The 26,193-nt window shown below is 50.5% G+C and overlaps 1 protein-coding gene across 1 annotated transcript in view; it reads right to left on the reverse strand.

The window, feature by feature from the left end:
• Nucleotides 1-25,626, reverse strand: part of GLIS1 (GLIS family zinc finger 1) — a 117,761-nt gene extending 92,135 nt beyond the window's left edge. The window contains exons 1-3 of the mRNA XM_064372371.1: nucleotides 25,348-25,626; nucleotides 7,694-7,871; nucleotides 1,843-2,725 (exon numbers count right to left, since the gene is read on the reverse strand). Coding sequence (XP_064228441.1) covers nucleotides 1,843-2,637 — 795 coding nt within the window. The 5' untranslated portion in view covers nucleotides 2,638-2,725; nucleotides 7,694-7,871; nucleotides 25,348-25,626. The remainder of the gene's footprint in view (nucleotides 1-1,842; nucleotides 2,726-7,693; nucleotides 7,872-25,347) is intronic.
• Nucleotides 25,627-26,193: the final 567 nt, after the last annotated feature.

A 26,193-nucleotide genomic window follows, 5' to 3' on the forward strand; every position in this document is an offset into this window, starting at 1 on the left:
GATCCCCTCCAAGTTCCTGAATGTCCGGCATGGAGACTCCTCTGCATGCTGTGGTTCCACACAGAGGCCCCACTGTGAGAGGACCACTGACCACAGGCAGAAGCCAGGTGTAAGCCAGTGTCCTGTGGGGTCTTCCTTCGGGCCACAGAGCCCCCACCTAGGTCCCCACAGGCACCCGTGGGCTCACCCACAGGAGGGAATAAGGAGAACGGCTCAGCAGCTGTCAGCCCCAGGGTCTCAGGGAGAGATGCAGGCCCAGTTGTCTCCCTGCAGCCCTGACCTGGTCTGTGTGCTGTCTGTTGGTCATCTCCTTCCAGGAAAGGGCATGTGTCACAGGACCCCAAACAAGCCAGGGTATCGCCAGGGGCTGGCCCAACCCCCAGGCCTCCTTCTAGCATCCTCTCAGCCCAAAGGCACACAATAAAGTCAAAGTCTCAGCCTGCCCAATGCAGACTCTCCCCCGTGCCGCTCCACACACCAGAGCGCTAACCACAGATTCCCTCCTCCTGTCTCCCCTTGGCACAAGCCATTCACTGCTGCTCACTTGTTTACAAAGCAAACTCTTTCTCCTCCTTCAAGATCCAGACTCCTGAAGCTACAGAAGCAGATCCTGTTGGATGCCCAGCCCCCAGCTCCACAGGTGGGTGGGGCCCAGGGGCAAGCACCCTGCCCCAGAATAGAGTTTATCCTGCTGACTGCCAATGTGTCCTGCCTCCTTCCTGGCCCCTACAATGTCACTCTGGGCTCTGAGTGGGGATATTACGTCCCTTCCCAGACCAAGCGCTCCATGAGGGGGTGTCCAGTGACAGTGTCAATGTGTGAGTGTGAAACAGCTTGACTTTGGCTATGGCACCAGCCGCAGCACACCAGCCATGCTGTTGTCCTGATGGCCAGGCTGGCTGAGCGGTGGCCTTGGTGGCCCATGCTTCTCATCACCAAGCACACCCTGAGGTCCAGCTCTAGCATTCCTGGGCAGGCACCTCTCCTGGTGGGAGGGCTGGGCCTCAGGGGTAGCACAGCAGTTAGGCTGAGTGTATCAGGGAGTAAGACTATTCTCCTAGCCTCTGATGCAGTTTTCCCCCAACAGACAGAGCAGATATGACGTGTCACAGAAATGACTCATCAGAAGGCCCGGAGGCCTGGGTGCCCACAGTTAATATGCGTGTGTGTGTGTGTGTGTGCGTGCATGCGCACGTGCACACGCACATACACATAATGCTTGTGCCTGGGAACCTGTCTCAACTCCAGAAGAACACTGCTGGTACTAGCCAAGGCCTTAGCTAGTAACCCTGGGCCCCAGCCCAAAGCCTGCCCTGGGGACCCGCAGCTCTTGAGCCAGGTGCCTATGAGGCCCCACTGTTCCTTGGTGGATGCCAAGGCTGAAGGCAGCACCAGAATGCCAGGGAACCTCACTGGGATGGATGCCAGTGAGGGCCCAGCACTGGAGGAGAGCCTGTTCTCCACATCTCATTTGGCCACCAGCAGGTGGGACTTGGAGCACAAACACGTAAAACGATAGGCGGGCCACATCTGCTTTGATCTCCAATCACATGTGCACACAGCACCAGGCCCTGTGGCGTGGTACGATATATCTAATGCCTCAGGGCAGGGGACTGGGCACCTGCTGAGTGTGAGGGGCCCCTCTGCCATGGTGCCCAAGTGACAGGGGCACTGACCGTCTTGACCAGTGGCCACATCTACAGCACTGGTCCTTCCCTCTTCCACCACAGGGATCTCAGCCAGCCCGAGGAGGGAGTCCCAGGTGGCTCTCCTGGGGCACTGGGGTGGGTTCGGCTCTGCCTGAGGGGCTGGAGTGAGGCCTGGAGGCTGACGAGAACTCACCATGCACTTGTTGGGCTTCTCACCCGAGTGCACCCGCATGTGGATGAGCAGCTTGTAGCGGGCGTTGAAGGGCTTGTAGCGGCGCACACAGCCCGCCCAGAAGCAGGTGAAGTCCTCACCCTTGCGCTGGTCGATGTGGCTCTTCTCGATGTGCCGCACCAGCTCCTCCTGCTGCTCATAGGCTGCACAGCAGTCCACCCAGCGGCACGCCTGCCGCCCGGCCACCACCCTGCCTGCCAGGCCCAGCCCCAGGCCTCCAAGGCTCGGGCTAGGTGGCAACTGAGACAGGGGATAGGGGGGCGGCAGGCCCTGCTGGTGAGGCCCAAAGAGCTCTGAAAACTCATCTGCGGGCTCCTGCTTCAGGAAGCTTGCCTTTCGGCAGGCTTCCAGTTGCAAACTGCCCTCGTGGCTGTCCGTGGATGCAGGGCCAGGCCGGGCCCGCTTGGAAGGGTCCCCCAGGTCTCCTGGCAGAGGGGGGCTCCGGAGTCCATTCACACAGGTGACCAGAGACGTCTGGGAGGAGCGGACGATAGAGGTGACGTCGGAGGAGGCACAGGGTGAGGAGGAGACCGAGGAGGTTGGGGGTAGGCCCAAGAGGCAGCAGCGCTTCAGGCTGCCCTCGGGGAGGTGGGCCTCAGGCGGGGGGCCCAGGCCAGAGCTGGGTTCGCTGCCCATAAGGTAGCAGGAAGGCGCAGGGGTGGCAAGGCTTCGGCCTGGGAGGTCCAGGTCTGGGTGCAAACCAGTGGCCAGTGGGGCCCGACAGTGGGCAGACAGGGAAGTGCGGGCCTCTGCCATGGCTTGGTAGTCGGGCAGGGACTCCTGCTTGATGTGTTGTGTGGTTGGGAGGCTGCCGTTCACATATGTGGCCTGGGGTCTGGGCGACCTGGAAGACAGAGGCCAGAGAGGTCATAAGAGGCTGGGCACTCCATGGAGGGAAGGCCCAGGCAGGGGAAGGCAAGGAAGCTGAGGACAGAGGGACAGACGGACAGACAAGCCCAGGGCAGGAGACAGAGGCTGAGGGCTGGAGGCAGAGAACAGCATCTACAGATTGGTTGTCTGGAAAGCAAGGCAGAGTGTGAAGGAAAATGAGGAGAGAGAGGAAGAGGAGGAGGGCTGGGGAGGGAAAGAAGAGGCAGGAGACCAGGTACAATGGCTCACGCCTATAATCCCAGAACTTTGGGAAGCCAAGGCGAGAGGACCGTTTGTGTCCAGGAGTTCGAGGCCAGCCTGGGCCACATAGTGAGACTCCATCTCTATTAAAAAATTTAAAATTAGCCAGGTGTGGTGGCATGCACCTGTAGTCCCAGCTACTTGGGAGGCTGAGGTAGGAGGATTGCTTGAGACCAGGAGGTGGAGGCTGCAAGAAGCCAAGGTCATGACATGCACTCCAGCCTGCTGACAAAGCAAGACCCTGTCTCAAAAAAAAGGAGGGTGGTGGAATGGGCTGAACAGGTGAATGTGGTGAGAACACCAGGAAGGAAGACCTTGCATCCTTTTACCAAAGCCGAGCACCCCACCCATCTGTGGATGCCACGCCATCCTGCCTCCCAATGGCCCTGCTCCCTCCTCGTGGCCTTCTAGTGAGTTCTGCAGGAAGAAGGCTGAGGCTGGCATTCTGAGGAACACCCAGGTCCGGGGTGGGTGCACCCAGTGCACCCACCACTGCTAACAGAAAGCTCTGAGTATCTTAAAGATCTGATGGAAAAGTAGTAACTTTATGGAGCTTTAAAAAAATAAAAGCAGGCCAGGCGTGGTGGCTCATGCCTGTAATCCCAGCAATTTGGGAGGCTGAGGTGGGTGGATCATCTAAGGTCAGGAGTTTGAGACCAGCCTGGCCATCATGGTAAAACCCTGTCTCTACAAAAATACAAAAATTAGCCAGGCATGGTGATGCGCACCTGTAATCCCAGCTACTTGGGAGGCTGACGCAGGAGAATTGCTTGAACCCAGGAGGCGGAGGTTGCAGTGAGCCGAGATGGAGCCACTACACTCCAGTCTGGGGACAGAGCGAGACTCTATCTCAATCAATCAATAAAAGCAGAGCTGCTCCTTAGGGTGCTGTGATCCTGGGCCCTGGCAAAGGCAGACATGGGCAGGAGTTCGGCCAGGAAAATATCTGTTTGGAGCAGTCCTTTGAACATGGCTTCAGGTAAATCAACCAACACCAAGAGGAGAGAAGAGCGGTAGCTTCTGTGACTGAGTTACCCAAGCAACTGAGGCTGACAGCAAGACCTTGCACAGCAACAGGTAGGGAGGGGTGACTCAGGCCTTGGTGTCTGGTGGCTGCCCATATGCACTGAGGCAGCACCGCCTCCCTTCCTTTACCTGCTGTGAGGCCCGGGAAGCTTCCAGCCTGGCTCTGCCGCTGAGCCCTGTGCACCCCGGGGAACTTCCATCACGTCTCTAGAGACTGCAAGCCTGGGTCTCTAGACACAGCCAACAACTGCTGAGCAGCTGCATGTGCTGGGCACCTTCCCAAGGGCCGTCTCATGCAATCCTAGCGCAGCAGAAGACATGGTTGTAAGTATCTGCTGAATACATGACTACATGCTTCACGGGAGATTCCGCCATCTGTTTTACACTTACAAACCCTTGAAGCGACCTGCCCAAGCCTGCAAGGCAGTGATAGAGCAGGAGCTGGAATCTGGATCTGTGTGAATCTGAAGGTTGAGATTTCCCCACACTCTACTGACAGGGGCCCCAGCTTTGTCTATGGAATGATTTCGTCTGAGGAATGATTTCGTCTGATGATCCTTATGGTCCTTACAGTGTCAATGTTGTAAATACGAGAGATGCATGTGTTCTTCTGTCCATAATCCTGGAGCCTGGAAGGGAGCTACTGAGATTGGGATAATCAGTGTTTCTCCAGCAGAGACTCAGGAGAGAGGTAGGGATCTCAGACCTCATGCCCCTGCGGGCTCAGGAACTGAGGAAGCTCAGTGATTTCATTCAACAGGCTTTTCACTCTGCTGGGTGATGCTGAAGACATGGGAAGACCAGATCCCCCACCTTGGGGCAGCTCCCCTTCCAGTAAGGGAGTCTGTGGACCAGTCCCCCAAGAGAACATCTGCATTCTGCTGAGGGACAGATAGAGTTCTGGTGAACAGAACTAGTTACCTCACCTCTCTGGCCTCAGTTTCCTCACTCAACGGCAGTGGGGAGTTGAGATCGTTCATACATAAAAAGCGCTTGGCCTGGGGTGCGGTGCACAGCAAGCACCCCACCATCGTTTCCTATTAGCCGCAGGGTCTGGGCCTCCTGGGACTGTGAGGACTGAATGAGAGAATGTGCACATGCAGGAGTCACTCAGTAAGCCGGGGCTATTTTTATTAGTATTAGAGAGTTAGGCTGGAGCCACGGAGGCAGGTGACGCAGGAGCCCCAGCGCTAGTTGCAGGGTCCTGAGATTGGGAGGGGCAGGCAGGCACCAAGAGTGGAGAGAAGGGGCCCCCAACACAAGGCCATCAGGCGGTCAGGGGAAGGCACGGAATTTGGATCAGGTGAGGGACAGGGGCTGGGGGTCTGTTTTCCCTTAGGAAAATGAGGGCATATGAAAGTGTCAGCTCAAATTCAACCACTTTAAGAGGGAGGGTGTGGGGGCACAGCAACTTTGATTGATGCCGGCGTAGAAGTCTAGATACAGACTCTCCTGTGCTGTAAATTGTCAAAATGACATTCAAAACGACAAATGATATTTCTGGCTGTCTCTAGCAAAAGAAAAAAAGATCCTCTTCCTTAGCCTTTCCTAGGTTAGCACAGCTTCTACCTTGAGAGATAATAGAATGAATTTCACCAGGGAAATTGGATACCGCTGGGGAGCCTCCAGAGAAGAATCCAACAGATAAATGCTTTTGACTATCACTAAACAATGCACGGCTCAAAGTCTAAAAGACGCTCGCTCCTTGCTACGGACTGATTTGTGTCCCCCCAGAATTTGTACGTTGAAGCCCTTACATCCAGTATGACTATGTTTGGAGACAGAGCCTTTAAAGAAGTAATCAAATGCTAAACAAAGTCATAAGGGTGAGGTCCTACTCTCATAGGACAAGTGTTCTTATAAGAAATGAGGGCCGGCAGCGGTGGCTCATGCCTGTAATTCCAGCTCTTTGGGAGGCTGAGGCAGGCAAATCACTTGAGTTCAGGAGTTTGAGACCAGCCTGGCCAACATGGTGAAACCCCATCTCTACAAAAAATACAAAAAATTAGCCAGTCGTGGTGGTGCACATCTGTAGTCCCAGCTGCTGGAGTAGCTGAGGTGGGAGGATTGCTTGAGCCTGGGAGGCGGAGGCTGCAGTGAGCTGACATTGTGTGACTGCACTCCAGCCTGGGTGACAGAGTGAGACGTGTCTCAAAAAAAAAAAAAGGAGAAATTAGGGCACAGGCCAAGGGATGGCCATGTGAGGACTCAGCAACAAGGCAGCCATCTGCAAGCTAAGAAGAGAAGCCTCAGGAGAAACCAAACCTGCGGCACCTCAGTCCTGCACTTCTGGCCTCCAGAATGGTGAGAAAGTGCAATTCTGTTGTTGGAACCACCCAGTCCATAACATTTGCTACAGCAGCCTAAACAAACTAATACACGCCTATAAATCAGAAGTCTTACTAAATCAAAGAAGCCAGAAGGAATTAAATTCTCAAATGAAAATGATTGCACTTGGGAAGAACAGCATCCTTGTTTAGGAATTTCTCCACTGTGGAGCTTCCTCGAGAACATAAGCTCCATCAGGGGAGATCTTTGCTTCCTTCAACAAGATGCTCCCAGTACTGACCACAGTGCCTGGCATGTGACAGGCACTTGACAAACAGCTGGTGAAGGAATAAACTGCAAACCAGCAACTGCGCTAATGTTTACACTCCCTGGTCTGTGAAGCAGGCCTCAGGCTAGCAGCCCTAGGCAGCGGGTGAGGGGCTGGGGCCAAGCTGGTATGCACAGAGGCCTGTCTGTGACTGACCTGCTGTCAGCAAACCAGAGGGTACCAAGGCGGCTACGGTTTGAACATCTGTTCCCTCCCAAACTCATGCTAGAACTTAATCCCCAGTGTGGCAGTGTGGAGAGGTAGGGCCTTTAAAAGGTGAGTGGCTTGGGTCATGAGGGCTCTGCCTCATGTATGGGTGAATCCACTCATGGGTTAATGGATGATCATGGGAGTGGGACTGATGGCTTTATAAGATGAGAGAGACCTGAGCTAGCGTGCTCAGCCACCTCGGTACCCTGCAGAGGCCCTGCCAGCAATCTTGGACTCAGCCTCCAAAACTGTAAGAAATAAATTTCCTTTCTTTATGAATTACCCAGGGCCAGGTATTCTGTCATATGCAACAGAAAACAGGCTGAGACAAAGGCACAGCTGAGACCCTGGGAGAAGCTGTAGGAGGTGGGTGTCAGCCCAGTGCGCACCCGGATGACAGGCATCCCTTGAGAGGCAGCCGGCACTGGGAGTGTGCAGGCACTGAGTGGAGAGTTTCCCAGCAGGGCTCTGTGGGCCATGGTCTCCTGGGGCAGAAATGGCATTCTGCCCTATCAGCAGTTCGAGGTTTGACACTGTATAAGCTCTGAGCTGGGCTTTCCCTCCCCAACCTACCTGTGAATCTTCCTGTTCTGAAATGATTGATTCTCTGTGAAAAGCTCCATCTGCTTGTTTGACAGGGAAACACCTCAATGAACCATCCTTGTGTCTCTCAGAAGGCAAAGCAGGAGGTGCAGAGTCTAGGCCAGGCAGCTGCTTCTCAGCTACGGGGCCCTCTCGTGCCTCTATTTCCCCAAGTGTCCCACCAGCTAAGCAGAGGAGATGAGGCCTGAGGCCCTTGGTCCTGGGGCCTACCAGGAGTATCCACAGAAAGGAGCTGGAGGCACCTACCTGTTAGGGTAGGGGAAATGCAGCAGCCTCTCACAGGCTTGAGGGTGAGCCCGGGGCCGTGGGCTTCCTGCAGGGAGAAACAGGCCCTGGCAGCAGGTGGGGCTGGGGCCCTCAGCAAGGTCCAGGTCCAGCAGGCTCTTCTCCGAGCCCGGGGTGCAGTGGCCGTAGCTCCCATTCACTAGGCAGAGAAAGACAAGGAGAGAGGGGCACAGTGAGTGGGGGCAGCCTGCAGAGGGGTGCGGGGAGAGGGCGGTCCCTGGGGTACGGCAAGGGACAGGGCACCCAGAGCCAACACTGATGCATCCCTGCTGCATGCCAGGTACCAGGATACCTCGTCTAATTCCCACAAGCACCAGCAGGATTGATAATAAAATCCTCCATTCTCAGAGGGGGATGCTGGTGCTCTGGCGGTTAAATGACTGTTACACAAACACTGGACACCTCCTGTGTACAGACACTGCTCTAGCCGCAGGAAACACTGAGAAACTCCCAGTCTCTTGGAGCGTGCAGTGCATTATCCTCACGTTAACCACACGGTGTTCCCGGGGCGAGGTATGAGAGCACCAGCTGGGGCGGGTGGCTGCTCAGCCGTGCTGCTGCCCACAGGCCAGAGGGAGTGGCGCTGACATGTGGATGTCAAGGAGTAGGCGCTCACTACACAGCATCTGGTACTGTTAACACCAAAGCTCAGTCCACATTATCTTCCAAATTGTGTTACACTGTAGAAACACAGCGTGCAATTACTCAAACCTCACTATCACCCATGATTCTTCCATGCCTGTCTCATGCCCTGCCTTGCCCTTCTAGTGGGTTTCTAGGAAGATTAACTGAAGTAGTTGACGTGACAGTGCCGAAAAACCACATAAGGTGTAACCAAAGAGTCAGGCGTGCTTGTTCTAAGCTCCTTCCCCTCTCTGGGCCTCAGTTTGCTCATCTACGGATGAGGGATACACACCTCGAAACTCCATCTTCTTACACTTTCTGTCCTGTCATTCACAGAGCGAAGCTAGGGAGGAAAGGACATGAATTTGGGGGGCTGACAGACCTCGATGTGAGCCCCTACTCTGCCCCAAACCAACTCCATAACTCAGACAAATCCCTGCGCGTAGCAGACCCTGCTTCCCCAGTGTAAGATGGGGCCAGTCTCGCCCGCTCCCCAGTGATGCTGTGAGGCTTGGAGAACAGAGGTGCGAAGTCCCTAACACAGTGCTGAAACCTAGCGGATGCGCCAAGAATTGTTCTTATTGCTAAACAGCACTTCAAAAAGTACAAAGTGCCCTGCAGATACAATAAAACATGATCGACAGGCCGAGTATGCCCGACACCAAGAAAGATAAACTATTAAGATGTGAAAAAACCTGGTCCCTGAACACAATTGACTCCTTAACATGAAGAAAAGGACGTCAGCAAGAGCAGCGTTTGCTGAGCAGCCTGTGTAGGACCAGGGCCGGGGACCACACCACTATCTCATTCTAGCATCCCCACTGCTGTCCGGAGGAGGCCTGAGTCTCACTATCCCCATTTTACAGAGGAGAAAACAGAGGCATGGGGAGGTTCAATTACTCACCCAGGAACACACAGCTAGGAAGCCTCTGAGTTGGATTTCCAGATCTGGTCTGTCAGACCCAAACCCCACATCTTAATTGCTATGTAATAAGGAGAGCCTTTTAGAGAGTCCACCCCCAAGGATCCTTGCCCCTCAACCCTAATTCTAGCCTGCCCCCAAGGCAGTTCCTTTGGCACACAATGATCCCTGTGCTGACTCAGTGCTAACTCGCCACATGCCACAGCTCTGGACGGGCACCAGGTGTACGCTTGCCGAGCACATGCCAGTCTGCGGATGAGCATGCAACACTTGCAAGGTCCCAGGGCAAGTGAGGTGCTCAGATGGGAGCCTCCAGGTTCCCAGCCACACGCAGGCCTGTGGAGAGGACTCGGCTTCCCAGCTCCAGCCCCAGCCCCAGCCCCAGCCCTGGCCCATCCTGCTGCGAGGAACGCTTGTTCCCACTGGCCCTGGCTGCTGCCCGGCCAGCTCCTCACAAGCTTATGTTTTAATAACTGGGTTGTTTTTTAATTAAAATGAAATCCCTGGTAACAAATGTGAATGGCCTGAGTTAATGAGAGCAGGCTGTCGCTCATTTAACTCCGTCTCTGCTTGGCCGTCTTTGCCTTTTCCAAATCGTTTCTACATGCAGTTTTATTGTCCCATTGAGGCAAACCCTGGGACTGGGCCTCAGAAAACTGTGGATAATTTTATGACCATTAATAGCATTTGGAGCAGAGAGAGCTTAATCATCACACGGGGCAGTTTCACCAGGGTCTTTCTCCCAGAGTCTCTAATGGGGGTGTGGTTCAGAGCTTCCTTCCAGGACTCACCAGGCCCCTCGGGGGCCTCGGGTTACTTCTCCCCTCCTGCATTTAGGAGGCGGTGTGCAGTGGGGGAAGGTGGGCCCTAGAAAGGGTGGAGAGCCAGCACTCACCAAGCCCTCACCCATCAAGCCCTTCAAGGGACCATCTCTGTGGGGCAGGGGCAGGACAGCTATTTTCCATATAAGAAAGGCAAGGTTTAGAGAGAGATTCTGTGCCTTGCAGCAGACTTGGGAGTCTGTAAGAGGCAGGGCCACAGTTCAAACCTAGATCTCCTAGACTTCAAAGCCCACATCCTGCAGCCTCTTGGTCGACTGCTGAGTAATCAGAGATCCCTAAATCAGTGTCCATACCTTTGACTCCAGTGAGGGTCATGTTGGAGAGCCTCTGGGGAAATAGAAGAACCATCATAATGATGTCTAAGCTTTAATCTTTGCAATAATTCTGCCAGGAGGGTAAGCCTGCTCCATCAACAGAGGAGGACATAAAGGCTCAGAGGGGTCAAGCAGTTTGCCAAGGTCACACAGGGAAGAAGGGGCTGAGTGGCGATCAAACCTCTCTTCTATGGGAAGAAACAGTCTTTACCCAACAAACTAAGGGCCTGTTAGCTTCTTCTCCTCTGGATACAGTAAAAGGTTTTCCTGCAATAAATAAACAAGCCAGCTTTGGGAGGGAGGGAGGGAGGGAAGGAGGGAGGGAGGGAGGCGCCACTCAGGTCATGGTATGGTGCCACTTAGTGCTCTAGGCTCATTCAAGCCCTTGCCTGCCAGGACCCTCACAGCACTCTGGGTGGAAACATCAACCTCCCAACCTTGCAGAGGGACACTGAGCACCAGAACCAGCAAGTGGCCACCCAAGGTCATATAGCACTTGCTGGCATAGCCGGGGCCCAAAGCTAGGTCTCTCAAAGCCTAGACTCTGTCCCGGGATACCTGCTGTCTCAGAAGCTGGAAGTGAAACTTAACGCTGCAACACATGTCACAGAAATGCTGCCGTCACTAGAAAGATGGGGAGACTCTCACTGCTGCCCATCACAGGCCCACGTCCGCCAGGAAAGATGTAGGCACTGCCTCCTGTCTGTTGTATTGCCTCCCTGTCCCCAGTGGCTTCACAAGACCCAGATGGGGGAGGTCCACTCCTGCTCACTCTCCATCTCCAGAGAGCATGGATGGATCCTTCCCTGGGAAAGCCGGGGGAACAGGGCTGCCTTAGAAAGCGGTTGGCATCAGCAACTGTGTCTCACTCTGTGCCACAGGGGCCAAGAGCAGACCTTGAGCCTGGCTTTCCCCATGAAAATGAAGCACCTTTGGAGACTTACGTGGTGATGGAGTCCTGTGTTTACTTTTACAAGTTAGTGAGAAATCCTAGAATGTCAGAGCTGGGACTGGCTGGCCATCTATTTCACTAATAGATAAGAAGCTGAGGCTCAGAGAAGGAAAGGGCCTGCCCCAGTCACATAGCAAATCTGTAGCAGGGCCTGGATTGGCACTTTGGAAGCTAGGGAAGAATTTGGTTTGGTTTCCTCATCAAGCCTTCATTTTCTTGTCTGTAAAATGGTGCTAACACCTAACTCCCAAGGTTGAGGTGACAACTAAGCGTGTGAACACAGTGCATTTGGCATGGGGTCTAGCTCACAGTTAGTGCTTGAAAAGTAATGTGATGATAATTATTTCTTTTGTTTCTCCTTGAGCACGGGCCAGGGAGACGGAGACCTGTAAGAGAAGCATGCTGTCCCCAGAAAGGGCAGGTCTGGATGACTCTGAGGCTAGACTCAGAAGGACAAACCCCCAAACTTGGGGACATGCAGGATGGGGCAGCCTGGATGAGGTCACAGCCAATAAATCTGAAGCAAACAGCTCTAGTTACACACCAGAGAGCTTTGCAAATTACCATAATGACTTGGCTATAAAGTGGCACCACATATAAGGTGACTCCCCACAAGAATTTTAATTTATGCTGAAACCTGCCAAGTCTGTGTGAGAGTGGACAATGATGCATTCAGCATCTAGGACCCAGATGCTGCCTCCTTGCAGTCCCGGCAGCATCAGCAGCTGGGGTCCAGGCAGGCCTACATCATGACTGCCTTCTTGTTCACCCATAAGCAGACTGTAGTGCCTGTCGGGCACTGGGCTGGTAATAGGGCACTGCACTTTACAGTTTACAAAACATTTTCGCAGCCATCACCTGTGAGCTTCATTGCAACCCTTAGGAGTTGGCTGGGCAGGCTCAGAGAGGGCAGGTGATTTGCCCAAGCTCACACAAGTACAGGGCTCAGACTTGCCTGACTCAGCCATCTAGTCAGCAAGCTTTTTCCATAAAGGGCAAAAAAGTAAATGATTTAGGCTTTGTGGGTACATAGTCTCTGCCACAACTACTCAACTCTAACCCTGTACCATAAAAAAAAAAACATAAACAAATGAGTGAGCCTGTGTTCTAATAAAACTTTATTTAGAAAAACAGATTGCTGGCTCTCAGGCTATTAATCTGCCAGCCCCTGATCTCCTGCAGCAGTGAGAGAGATAAGATTTGACATTTGACATGAGCATACTTTTTCCTGCATTTCCATCTCCTAGTGGGCATTCAGTGAACGGACATGCCTTCAGCCTGGCTCTGGGGCCCCCACAGTTTAGGCTCCCCCCGGCCACCTGGTATGACCTCATACGTCCATGATGCTTCCTGCTCTGAGGCACACATCCTTGTCACCCCGTTTGGCCTGACCCTTCCAAAACCCTCTGGGCCCTCAGAGCCTAGCAAAAGTACACCTCCTTCTGGAACAGTCCTTGGTCTCCTGCCTTCCCTCCTGGTCTCCTCCACTGCCTGAGCTCCCGGCCAGCATCCCTACGAATAGCTGCCACTGAGGTGCACCTTCTGTACATCCAGCACATGCCAAATACTCCCCATGGTTTATCTCTAAATATTCACAACATCACTGCAGCACTCTCTCCTGCCACGCTGATGCCTTCAGTGCAAGGAAAGTCCTACCTCCCCTACGAGCCTGAGAAATCCTTCAGACAAGGATGTTGGAGCCCCAGAGCTGCTGAGTGTGTGTGTCCTGAGGCATGATTTTCTCCAACTGGCTTCACATATTGAAGAGAAAACAGGGGCACAGATCGAAGAAAGGGCTTGTCCTAGTCACACAGTGAGTGTGTTCCCTAGACACCTGGCCCCCCAGGCATGTGCCCCTCATTCCTTCATTTCCAGCACACAGTCAGGCCCACGGCAGGTGCTTAGAAATGCTGGGAGGGTAGGCAGCTGGGAGGCCTGTCCCGGGTTCACTTTTGTGCCCACTATATGCCAGACACTGTGACTTAGGGGAACGGAACAAGCTTTGTCACACACACCTAGGTTGAAGTCCTGCTCCACCATTAACTTTCTAGCTGTTTGACCCTAGATAGCCACCTCACCCTTCTGAGCCTTAGTTTCTTCATTTGTAAAATGGGAATAAGAATCCCAGCTCCAGGAGATGGCTGGCTCTTAGGATCAAGGGAGGCAGGCAGCACTTTGATAAAGGCCCCTCTGCTGCTGTCTGGACAGGCAGGGAGACACAGTCGCAGCCCCTGGCATTGACCTATTTTCCTGGGCAGTGGGCACCAGCCGCCATGGAAGGGCAGCTCCAGGCCAACAGGGTCATGCTAGCAGCCCTTTCCCGGGAGGCTAAGGCAGCCCCCTCTCTGAGCCTAGCTTTGCCCTCTGTTCCCCAGGAGTGCTCCACCAGGCTTCCCACGGGCCAGGCCCTGGCAGGAGCACCCCAGGGATCACAGGCAGGAGACATGGTGCTTCCTGCTTCCCAGGTCCTCTGCTTTTTTCATTTAGTAACATACCATGATACCAAAGTTGATGGAGCGCCCGTTATGTGCCAGGCACAGTGCTAGGCTCTTTCCATGCCAGTATTGCTAACCCCATTTCCAGAGGAAGAGCAGCTCGCTACAGGACACACAGCAGGGGCAGAGCCCGGCCTCATTCATCTCCTAACCCTTTCTGCCCTCGGGGCTGCCTCGTCACTCCCTCTTCTCCCTCCTCACAAAACTCAGAGGCCCAGAGACCAGCAGGGAAGGGCTTCTGAAAGAGGAGCAGCAGGAAGGTGGACAGCCCAGCAGGGCGGGCCGGGTTAGCCGAGACCTGCTGCTGGCCTGGAGCCATGTTGGGCCATTCACGGCCATGGGGGAGGGGGGGCACGTAACCTCAGCGGGGGGGCTCTGGAATGGCAGGCCTGACACTCACAGCCTCACACCGGGCTTATGCCACCCGCCACCTCTTATCCCAGACTGCAAGAACCCCATAAATTCCCCTTCAAAGCTAAGCTAGACTTACGGCGACTCGGGCCAGTGAAACCTGAGTCGGCTCACCTCGGGACGGCGCCACAGAGACACCTGAGCCAGCCCACAGGTCCAGCGCAGTCCAGGGCCAGAGTGAGCAGCCCAGGATGGGTCACACGTGTGGGGGCAGGTATGTGGTGTGTGTGAGTAAACACAGCCGGGGGCCAGCTTTTCCCTCAGACTCTCTTACTATTACCAAATTCACACATCAGAAGTCCAAGATCAAGGTGCCAGTCAATTTGGTTTCTGGTAAGGGCTCTCTTCCTGGCTTGCACGTAGCAGTCTTCTCACTATGTCCTCACATGGCCTTTTCTCAGTGTGGGCATGCAGAGAGTGAGTGAGCTCTCTGATGGCTCTTCTTTTTTTTTTTTCCTTTTTTTTATGGGGAGGAGACAGGGTCTCACTCTGCTGTCATCCAGGCTGGAGTGCAGTGGTGCAATCATAGCACACTGCAGCCTCAAGTTCCTGGGCTCAAATAATCCTCCCGCCTCAGCCTCCCAAGTAGTTAGGAAGGACTACAGGTATGTATCACCATACTTGGCTAATTTTTTATTTTTTAGAGATGAGGTCTTACTATGTTGCCCAGGCTGGTTTGGAACTCAAGCAATCCTCCTACCTTGGCCTCCCAAAGTGTTGGGATTACAGGCATGAGCCACTGCCTGATCTGGTATCTCTTCTTATAAGCACACCAGTCCTATATGATCAGGGCTCCACCCTGATGACTTCGTTTAACTTTAATTACTTCCTTAGAGGCCTCATCTGCAAACACAGCCACACTGAGGGTTAGGGTCTGAACATATGAGTTTGAGAGGGAAACAGTAATATTCAATCTGTAACATCCAGGATTTACTCCCTCCTTTTCCCTCCCTAATAGGGTCCCATATTTCCTATGTCTATCTGTGGAGCTTGAGAGAGACCAGTATAGCATTGCAGATAAGAGTATAGATTTTGGAGCCAGCAGACTAGGTTTGAATCCTGATTTTGCCATTTACTAGCTGTGTGACCTTGTCTAAGCCAAGTGACTTAGCTTCTTTGTGCCACAGTTTACCAAGTTAAAAGGGTTAATGTGCCATGTATTAAGTACCTAGAACAGAACCTGGCATACAGCAGGCACTACATAAGTGTTTGCTATCACGGTTGTTCTTATTGACCCCACCCCAGGATGGGCTGTGGAAGGCCTGAACCACTCAGCGTGATCTCGTCTCTCCAGATACAGCGCCACAGTGAATGGCTCAGAGAGAGACATGTGAGGCAAGCTGGCTTAATTAGAATCCTGGCATTTCTGTTTGATGACTCTACTCCCCTGCATGTGAATGAGGATGCATGCAGCCCTGGGAGCTAGTAAAAGCCATCCTGTTACCTGTAGAAAAGTCAACTGGAGGGCAAGGTCAACAAAATGGGGCCTCTCAGCCAGAAGAGCAGCAGAGAAACTAAGTCACAGCACTGGTGGCACCAAGAACCTCAAGTGAACAGTAAAGCTCCTATAGTGTTTCCAGCCCATCACAGATGGTTTTTTTTTTATTACTGAAACCGAAAGCATCCTTACTAATATTTTTCTACAAAATAATTTCTATCCATTTGACAATCTTTGTTTTTAATTTGAATATTTAGTCCATTTATACCATTTGCATTTAATTTTTTGAGACAAAGTCTTGCTCTGTCACCCAGGCTGGAGTGCAATGGCACAATCTCAGCTCACTGCAACTTCCTCCTCCCAGGTTCAAGCAATTCTTCTGCCTCAGCCTCCCAAGTAGCTGGGACAACAGGCACGCGACACCACACCCAGATAATTTTTGTATTTTTAGTACAGACAGGGTTTCACTATATTGGCCAGGCTGATCTCAAACTCCTGACCCCATGATCCACCCGCCTCGGCCTCCCAAAGTGCTGAGATTACTGGCATAAGCCACCGCACTTGGCTGAAATCTTTTTTTATTTGAACCTATTCTAGGTTCTTTTTCTCTCCTTTCTTACCTTCTTTCAAATTAATCAAGTATGTTTTATTATTCCATTTTATTAGCTTGTTAGATATACTTTCTTCTATTGCAATCTAATATAGATTAGGACAGTCATGCATCATTTAACAACAGGGATACGTTCTTAGAAATGCATTTTTTGGTGATTTCATTGTTGTGTAAACATCATAGAATGTACTTACATAAACCTAGGTGATATAGCCTACCATCTATGTGGTATACATGACCACACCCAGGCTATCTGGTATAGCCTATTGCTCCTACGCTACAAACCTGTACAGCATGGTACTGTACTGAATACTGTAGGTGGCTGTAACCCAATGATTAGCATTTGTGTATCTCTAAACACAGAAAAAGTACAGTAAAAGTACAGTATCATAATCTTATAGTACCACAATTGTATATGTAGTCTGTCATTGACTGAAACATTGTGCAGTGCATAAATGTACTTTTAATACTTTCTATACAGGACAAGAACCTCAGGACTCTAATTCCATTCATGCCCCATACATACACATTCTTTGGGTTATTGTTTTTGTATATTTCAATTCTACATATATTTTTAAATTGTTACCAGATACTATTGTTTTGTGTAGTCAATATGGTGTTTGTTTATGTATTTCTCAAAAATAGTGTCATAGTAATAGTTAGTATTTTAAAAAATACTTTCATCTTGTTTCTATATGAGGTCTTTTTCTTTCTGCATTAAGTCTACTGGCAAAGAATTATCTCACTTTTGTTTGTTTGAAAATATTATTTCACTACATCTGAAAAATATTTTTGCTGGGTATAGAATTCTAAGTTGGCAGTTATCTTCTTTCCATATATTATGGGTTTACGCCACTGCATTAAGAATTTCATAATTTCTATTGGAAAGTCATCTCTAAGTTCTTTGAAGTTATTGCATCTTCCCCATCAACATGACTACTTTTAAGATTTTCTCTCTGTGCTTTATTTTCAGCAGTTTGACATAACTATGATGTGCCTTGGTGTGCTTCTCTTTGTATTTATTCTGCTTGAGGTTTATAGGAATTTATAGGAAAATTTTTTAATTTAAAATTTTTCATTTTATTAATTTCTATGGTTTTCAGATCTCTATTAAAATCTCTATTTGCTAATCAATTTTCTTGAACATATTAATGTTATTAATGCTATGAACAGTTATTTTATGTTTTGAGACAAGGTCTTGCTCTGTCACCCAGGCTGGAGTACAGTGGCATGACCCTGGCTTCCTGAAGCTTCAACCTCCCAGGCTCAAACAATCCTGCCACCTCAGCCTCCCAAGTAGCTGGGACTACGGGCGACACATGCACCATCAAACTCCGCTAATTTTTATACCTTTTGTAGAGACAGGGTTTCAACAGGTTGCCCAGACTGGTCTTGAACTTCGGGGTTCAAATTCAAATGATCCTCCGGCCTTGGCCTCTTAAGTGCTGGGATTGTAGGCATGGGCCACTGCATCTGGCCAATCACAGTTATTTTAAATCCTGTGTCTGATAACAGCAACATTTGGACTCCTTGTGTGTTTTTATTGTGTTTTTCCCCCTCTTGGTCCTATCTCCTGGTATCTCTGGTAATTTTTGACAGAATGCTCAATATTGTGTATGAAATTTCGACAGATGATATCTTCCTCCAGAGAAAATTTTATTTTGCTTCTTAAAGGCAGTTAAAAGAGGAAAATATCATCTTAATTCAGTCTGGGATTTGGCTGTTTGAAAGCTGGGCTTTACTCTTTGTAAAAGTTGCTCTGTTTCTGGTTCATCCTTTCTCTTAGATGCTGCCTTTCAGGGGCCTCAACTGAAAGCTTGGGATGCCAAGCTTCTTGGCTGACTCTGAACTTGAATATTTGTCTTCCTAGAACTTGAAGCTGTTGAAAGGTCTGCCTAATTTATCAATTTTTTTCCTTCTTCTTCTTAGAGACAGAGTCTCTGCTGCCCAGGCTGGAGTGCAATGGTGCAATCAGAGCACACTGTAGCCTCAAACTTTTAGGCTCAAGGGATCCTCCGACCACAGCCTCCCAAGTAGCTGAGACTACAGGCACATACCACCATGCCCAGCTAATTTTTTAATTTTTTTAGAGACCAGGTCTTGCTCTGTTGCCAAGCTGGTTTCAAACTACTGGGCTCAAGTGATCTTCCCCTCTCAACTTCCTAAAGTCCTGGGATTACAGGTATAATCCACCACACTCAGCCCTCTTTTCAACCTCATAACTGCCACATATGTTGGTTTCTTCACCTCTTGGCCTACGCCATGCATAAATCAGCAAACATCTTGAAGGAAAAACAACACTGAATGTTAGGCTCACTTTTTGGCACTTCCTATCTCCCTGGGATCTTGACCCCTCAAGATCAGCCTGTCTCGGTAGCACTTAACTCCAATTTTTGTCTCCATAGCACAGTAAGGCCGCAGAAAGATCTGTTGAGCTCTCTGACTCTTGGCCCCAACATTACCCACAAACTGGCTAATGCCTGAAAGGAAGAAGTGGCAGAATGTCATATTCACCTTAGTGCATTTCCCTTCTCTCTGGCGTTTTGGTCCCTCCCCAAGTCCTAGCTGTCTCATTAGTTCTTTAATGCCTTTTTTTTTCTTTGAGATGGGGTCTCGCTCTGTCACACAGGCTGGAGTGCAGTGGCGCGATTTTGGCTCACTGCATCCTCTGCCTCCCGGGTTCAAGCAATTCTCCCACCTCAGCCTCCCGAGTAGCTGGGATTACAGAAGCGCACCACCACACCAGCTAATTTTTGCATTTTTAGTAGACATGGAGTTTCACCATGTTGGCCAGGCTGGTCTCAAACTCTTGACCTCAGGTGATCCACCCACCTTGGCCTCCCAAAGTGCTGGGATTACAGGTGTGAGCCACCACGCCCAGCCAGTTCTTTGATGCCTTTAAACGAACATTTTATCCAGAGGAAATATTAGTCCAATACAAGCTAATTTGCTATAGTCAGATGCAAAAATCCCCTTTTAACAAATAATTTTAATGACTCTATAGTATTCCATTCTATGGTCGTACATTTTAATCTATCCTTCATGGTTGGGATTAAGATTATTTGGAAAAGTGAAAAACTCAAAAGAATCATGTAATGAATGTATTTATAGATCTATCTTCATGTCCATCCATATTTATAGCCTTACGATAAATGTCTAGATGTGAGACTGCATAGCCAAAGGATATGCAAAATTTTAAGCATTTATAATAGAAAAAAATAGGAGATAGCCTGTATATCCATTAATAGAAGAATGATTATTGTGAAGTTATTTAGCAGAAATTTTATGTAACATTGAATATGATACAGTAAAACCCTGCCATAATGCAATAAGCATGGCCCAAAAGCGTCACTAACTTAAACATGCAGGGTTGTGCTATTAGGTAATTTAAAAATGATATCATTGGTGTTTTTTCCAGTTAATTTGTGGAAAAAAATGTTTACATTGATTGAATATGTAAGAAACAGCTCACTTACTGCAAAGTCCACACCACACAAGGAACTGAGAAAGTCTCAAATGATTTATGAGGCAACCACTTCCTAAACCCATCCATCCCCCGACAACTCCACAGAGAAGAAGAATTCTCACTGCCCCTTTTGTGAAGAGGCTGGACAGAGGACAGAAACCACCAATGGTCAACCATGCTTTATATGAATTTGCCTCATCACAAGTCATGGGTTTCCCTAGATTTACTAAAGTTTTTAGTCACAAAGGAAAATATTTATAAGAATTAATTCTATTACAAGAGCAGGATTCAACATTCCATATACTAAAAATAACTTGAAGAGTAAAAAGAATGGAAAATCAATACATTAATGTTAACAATTCATTCAGTTAACACGCGGATAATGAATGCCTACTATGTGCCAGGACCAGGCACCAGAAACGCGGTGTTCCAGTGATGAATGAGAAAAGAAAGTCTCTACTCTAGTGGAGTTTACATTCCAGTAAAAAGACAGTTTCAAAAGTAAACAAATAAATATGTACTAGAATATCAGGAAGTGATAAATATTATAAATTAAAATAAAAATGAGAAGTTAGAAAGTAAAGAGGTGGGACAGTCAGAGGAGGTCTCTCCAAGGGGGTGACATTTGAACAGTGGCCTGAGGGGAGGGAGGGCATGCCAGGAAGGGGGAGCAGCAGGGTGCAAAGGACCCAAGGCTGAAGTGCGCTCCGGGGCAGCACACAGAAGGCCAGGTGTGGCTGGAGACTAGCAAGCAAGTGATGGAGGTAGGCAGTGAGGCCACAGAGCAGGGTCTGGGGGCTACGGTGAGGATGCTGGGTGTTATTCCAGTGTGGCAGGAAGCCACTGGAGGTGAAAGCAGGGTGCCACCAGACCCAATGGGTGATAGGAAATGCTGTCTCAGTTTTGTCTTGAAAAAGACTTTAGAAAGCAAAGTGGAGATGCAGGGAGGTTTCTGGCTTTGGGATTAGGAGTGTTTTTAAAGCTCTATATTCCTTTTTTGGGTTAACAGGATGTTCTGTCTCATCATTGAAGTGGTGGTAATGTGACTCTATGCATTTCTTAGATCTCACAGAACTGTTCTCTCACACACACGCGCGCACACACGCGCACACACACACACAGGCACACATGCTCTCACACACGCACACACACAAGCACACCTCGCACACAGGCACACGCACACAGGCACACATGCTCTCACACACGCACACACAGGCACACACGCTCTCACACACGCACACCTCGCACACAGGCACACGCACACAGGCACACACGCACATCACTCCCTCACACACACTCCTCACACACATGCTCTCAAACACTCATACACTCTCACATGCACACATACACATACACATTCACTGTAAATAAATTTACTGTACATAAATGTTTAAATATTTTTAATATCTCCATATCATATATTTTGAAATATTTCACATTGTTTTAATAATAAAAAGACCACCAAAAAAAATCTTTGAGAATAAGCCTAAGACAGACTTGGACTAGACGGTGGTCCTTTAACTCAGCACACACCATCCCCCAGGGTCTGTGAACAGGTGCCTGTCCCTCCTGGCCCACCTCGAGTAATTTCAGGGCAGGGGTCAGGAGGACACTCTCAGATGCTGGCCCAAGGAACTGCTGGGTACCCTTCTCCTTGGTGGCTGATGGATGAAGACAGCTTGAAGGAGACAGGAGCAACCACATGAGATAAACCAGCTGACAGGAGGCTGCACAGGGCTTCCTCCTCCTCAGGGCAGCTCTTCGAGGGTCTCTGCCCTCTCTTCCCTCCTAGTACCGTCTCACGGGCTCCCCATAGCTCCCAAGTCCCTCCCTGTGAAAGGCTGCACCATTGCTGGGTGTGAATGATCACTAGTGCCTCCCCAGGGCCAATGGAGACTCCAGGCTGGGGTGCAACACAAGGTCTCAAGGAGCTGGAGCAGGTAGAAGAAGGCACTGAGAGTATCTAACATATTTATGTATCTCCCAAAGATTGGGAGGGATGGCCTAGGGAGTAAAACCTCAATAGCCTTTAAACTTCTCAGATTTTACCTTTTATCATATTGAGCTAGTATGATTCCAAAATTCAAAATTTTGGATTTATATGCAACAGGGATTCTACAATTCTATGAGCATTTCATTCTAAGATGATATGATTTTATTTATTTATTTACTTATTTTATATTTAGTTTTTTGGAGACAGAATGTCACTCTGTTACCTAGGCTGGAGTGTGATGGCACGATCTCAGCTCACTGCACCCTCTACCTCCCAGATTCAAGCATTACTCGTGCCTCAGCCTTTGGAGTAGCTGGGATTACAGGCATGTGCCACCATGCCTGGCTAATGTTTGTATTTTAGTAGAGATGGGGTTTCACCATGTTGCCCAGGCTGGTCTCGAACTCCTGAGCTCAGACAATCCACCCACCTCAGCCTGCCAAAGTGGTAGGATTGCAGGAATGAGCCTCCGTGCCCGGCCCTAAGATAATACAATTTTATAAAGCTAAGCATTTCAATGAATGCTTCTAAGATTCCATGATTCCACGAATCCATCATAAGGAGATTCTGAGGTTGTAAAATTCCATGATTTTCTGATTCCAAGGCCTGCCGTTTCCTAATATGTGCTGGAGCCCCACATGAATCCCTGCCTGGCCCAAATTTTCAGGGAGCCACAGCGATGGTCACCAATGCTCAAAACAGCCAGGACAGTAATGGGATGACAAGAAATCCAGAGGAAATGGCTGTAGAAATCGCTAAGAAAATGTATCAAGGACAAACATATTCCATCTGCGTTTTCAGTACATACAGACCCACAGATGATTATGTCAGGTATATATTTATTACTTGATGCTTGGCATTTTTTAACCTTCTCCTTTAAATCAAGCTAATTATGTAACTCCTGTGCCCACACTGGTTCTTCCCCTTCACTGATAAAACAGCTTCAAACTGCTCAAAAATATATAAAGCACAAAAAGGACTCCATGACAGCAACAGGGCAGGGTGGGGGGACGCCCAGCTCTGGATGGCAGGGGGCTGCGTAGGAGGCAAGGTTGCCAACACCTGAAAACCCCTCCGTCCACCTCCCTCCATCTCGAGTCTCCATGAGAAGGTAGCTCTCACAGAAAACGCCACTGTCCTGGGAGAAGGCGAAGACACCCTGGACACCTCAGCTCTCCAGGAACGGGCACCATCCAGAGATCCAGCTGGGAGCAGGCAGGGGGAAGACTTCCAAGTCCTTCCGAGGCTAGGGATTTCTGGATTCTGTAGACAAGATGATTCGTTCCACCATGTGGCCAGAAAGGGGTCAAAGCCTACTAGGGAAGTCACAGCTTTGGCTTCTGAAAAATCCCACCCCCAGCCCTACCTCCACTCCAGACCTGAACCCACCCAGATCCCAGGGCCCCTACTCCAGGAAGCTTTCCCTGACCAGCCCCATCCCATGGGGCTTTGCGCAATCCTCTCTGCCCTCCCCCAGAGAGCCTAGAGCCAGCACTCCAGCCTGCACCCTCAGCCCGCCAAGAACGAGAGGCCCTCAGACATCATTGTGGTGGAGGTTCCAAGGTGGCGTCCCACCCCAGGGCACACACTGAAAATCATGGGGGTGGATTTCTGGTGGCTGCCATGACTGGGAACCCTTGACATTTAGTGGGGAGCAGCCAGGGATGGCCAACTCACCATCAAGGGTGGGTCAGTCCCACACTAGCTTTCTAATATCTTGCCAGATACTCAACTCTCTGTAAACAAGCAACCTGATCAGCTAAGCCTAGAACATAGCTCCATTTTACACTTAAATATCAGCACATTTTCATGGTTTTAACATACAAGACATTTTCCAGGAATGGAACTTGCATGTAAATTGAGGAAAGACTATGCTGTGTTTTGTTTGGAAGCTGACCAGGGACTGTTCACCATCTCGGAAAATTATGTCACCCTCAGCCACTCTGTGTGTTTGCAGCCATCCAGCTTAGCAATGCCACACACAGGTGCAAGTGGCCGACGACTTCACCCCATCTTCCAGCACTGTCACGCCTGAGGGCGTGGATGTGGAAATACATTGTTCACAAGTTACTTCCCTTTAATTCTCTTCAATATAAAACCTTACATGAAAGTTTTTAAAAAGATGGTGCAGACAGGCTACATTATCAGCACATTTCATCTCAGGAGAGCAAAGGAGGCAGTTCAAAGAAGGCCCTGTTAAAAAAAGGAAGCACTGCTGAGAACCTCAGCTACCAGCCAGCTCCTTCTTCAGGTGGGGAAAGCAAGGTCTCCCCCAAGGTCACAGAGTGAGTGGGGGTGAGCAGGACTGCGTCTTGATCTCTGACATCCCAAGGACTATTTCTGGATTCAGTGACAGAGTCCTGAGCCCAGGGGGGATCCACAAGAAGGCAGGCACGTGGTTCCTGTGCAGGCTTCTCAGGGAAGGTGAGCAGGTGGCCCAGGCCCTGTGCTGGGGCACGAGGTAGGAGTGTGCAGGGCTGACTCCAGAAAGCTCAGGAAGGGCAGGCCCAGGGAAGGGACCTCGGCAGGGGCAGTCAGCACCACTGGCCGATCAGCAGAGAGGATTTGAGACCCTGAGACCGAGCTCACCTCCCCAACCCTTCCCCATCTCAAACATTCCCCTTCTCCCACTGTAAGTGATCAGCTGCCAGCTTGCAGAACAAATGCAGCCATGAATATACTGGGTGAGAAACAGGCTAGGCCTTGGATGCCACTCAAGCCTCTGCTGCCAGGAAAGACTACTAGAAAGACAAGAGATAAGAAGCCCTTTCTCTAAGATGAAGGCCCCTGGGGCGGGTCACCAGGCCACAATCCCAGCTCTGGCATTTACAATGTTACTGGTTGAAACCCACTGGTCTCCCACAAAAGACAGGTGAGACAGGACGTGGAAGGTAATGAACATTTCCAAACATGTGTTTGAGGAAACATGAAGCAGCACCTAGCCATGTTTTGATCCAGTTAGGAGCAGGCCTCTGAGAGGGGTAGGGAGAGTGCAGACTTGCCCCTGGCCCCACCTCCAGCTCTGCACAGGGCCACACCAGCCCACATGGCACCACACTGCCCTGACTGCTGAGGCTGCCAAGGGGAGTTTCCAGGAAAGTTGAGGGGCTGATGGGGGCAGCCCACTCACAGTTACTGCTGCTGCTGCCACCATTGCCAAGGAGAAAGCCTGCCCACGAGACCATACTTCACCTCCATTGGGAGGTTCTAATGCAAGTAGCCCCCCGTGTTCAGGCCTGACCCTCGTTTTCACACTTGAGGTCAAGAATCCAGGGAAAGGACCCAGGCAGGAAGCAGAGCCCAGAGTTCTAGTCTTTCCCTGGCTCTGAACTCATTCCCTCCACGGTGCCTCACTGCTGCCTCCTAAAGGCGGCCAGAGAGAATGATGCTCTCTTCCTCAGCATCCTGGGAGGGATGCGATATTTATAGGAACAACTTGGTTTATGAGTGTGTCTCAAAGCTTCTCTGATTAGTTCTGCAAGGCTGAGATCAGCAAATCCTGCTGAAGAGACGAGGACACCGAGCCTGGGTGGTGATGATGGCCGTACCAGGATTCGATGCAGAGTTGTCTGGGACAAAGCTCTCCTAGGCTGCTGGGCTGCTGTCCAGCACTTCACGTTTACACAGACGACCTCATTCGTCCTCACCGAGGCCTGTGGCTAGGGCTGACCTGTGCTTCTGATGCCAGCTCGGTGCCCCAGCATCTTATCTTCAGATCAGTACTGACATCACAATGGATCACCTTGATGCTCCATCAGAAAACAGAGTGAACAGAAAATGGGCAAGGGGCCACCTGGGCTCAGGGCACGTCTTCCCCGAAGCTTGCCTGCTTTCCTTCTCACCCTTCTCACTGCCAGTTTATTCCGGCTGAGCTTGGGCAGCTCACTGCCAAGCACAGGGACCCTGTCGGCGGCCTGGCCATGAATGAGTACAGTGTTTGGGACCAGTCAACAAGATGGATGTTGTTTGGTTTCGGCTCTGCTCACCGTAAACATTCTGCAGCAGACGCAGCTCCAGGTGGCTTGCTGGCTCTCATCGGCAGCTGGGCCGGCCTGCAAAGGCCCATTAACGTGCACATAAACAAGGAGGGCTGGGGGGGAAGGCGGGAGACTGCTGGGCCTGTCCCACTTTCTGGGAGAAGAACACAAAGAAGCAGAAATCCTGGAGCCAGGCTGGAGGTGGAGGCAGCCGATGGAGGAGGAGCAGAACCCAGCCTGGTCCCTGTTCCAGCTCTAATGCTGATCCACCGTGCGACCTTCAGCAAGCCTCACACCGTGTCCAGATCTCAGTTTCCTCATCTGAGAAAGAGAAATGGGCTCCACTGTCAGGCTGCAGTAAGGCTCATGGAAGTGATTCATCAATGAGCTGACTGGGCCAGTAGCTGCTTGAGGACA

The sequence above is a fragment of the Aotus nancymaae genome, unplaced genomic scaffold (genome assembly GCF_030222135.1).
Source record: "Aotus nancymaae isolate 86718 unplaced genomic scaffold, 86718_ANA_hifiasm-v0.15.2.pri h1tg000007l, whole genome shotgun sequence".
In the NCBI taxonomy this organism is placed as follows: domain Eukaryota; kingdom Metazoa; phylum Chordata; class Mammalia; order Primates; family Aotidae; genus Aotus; species Aotus nancymaae.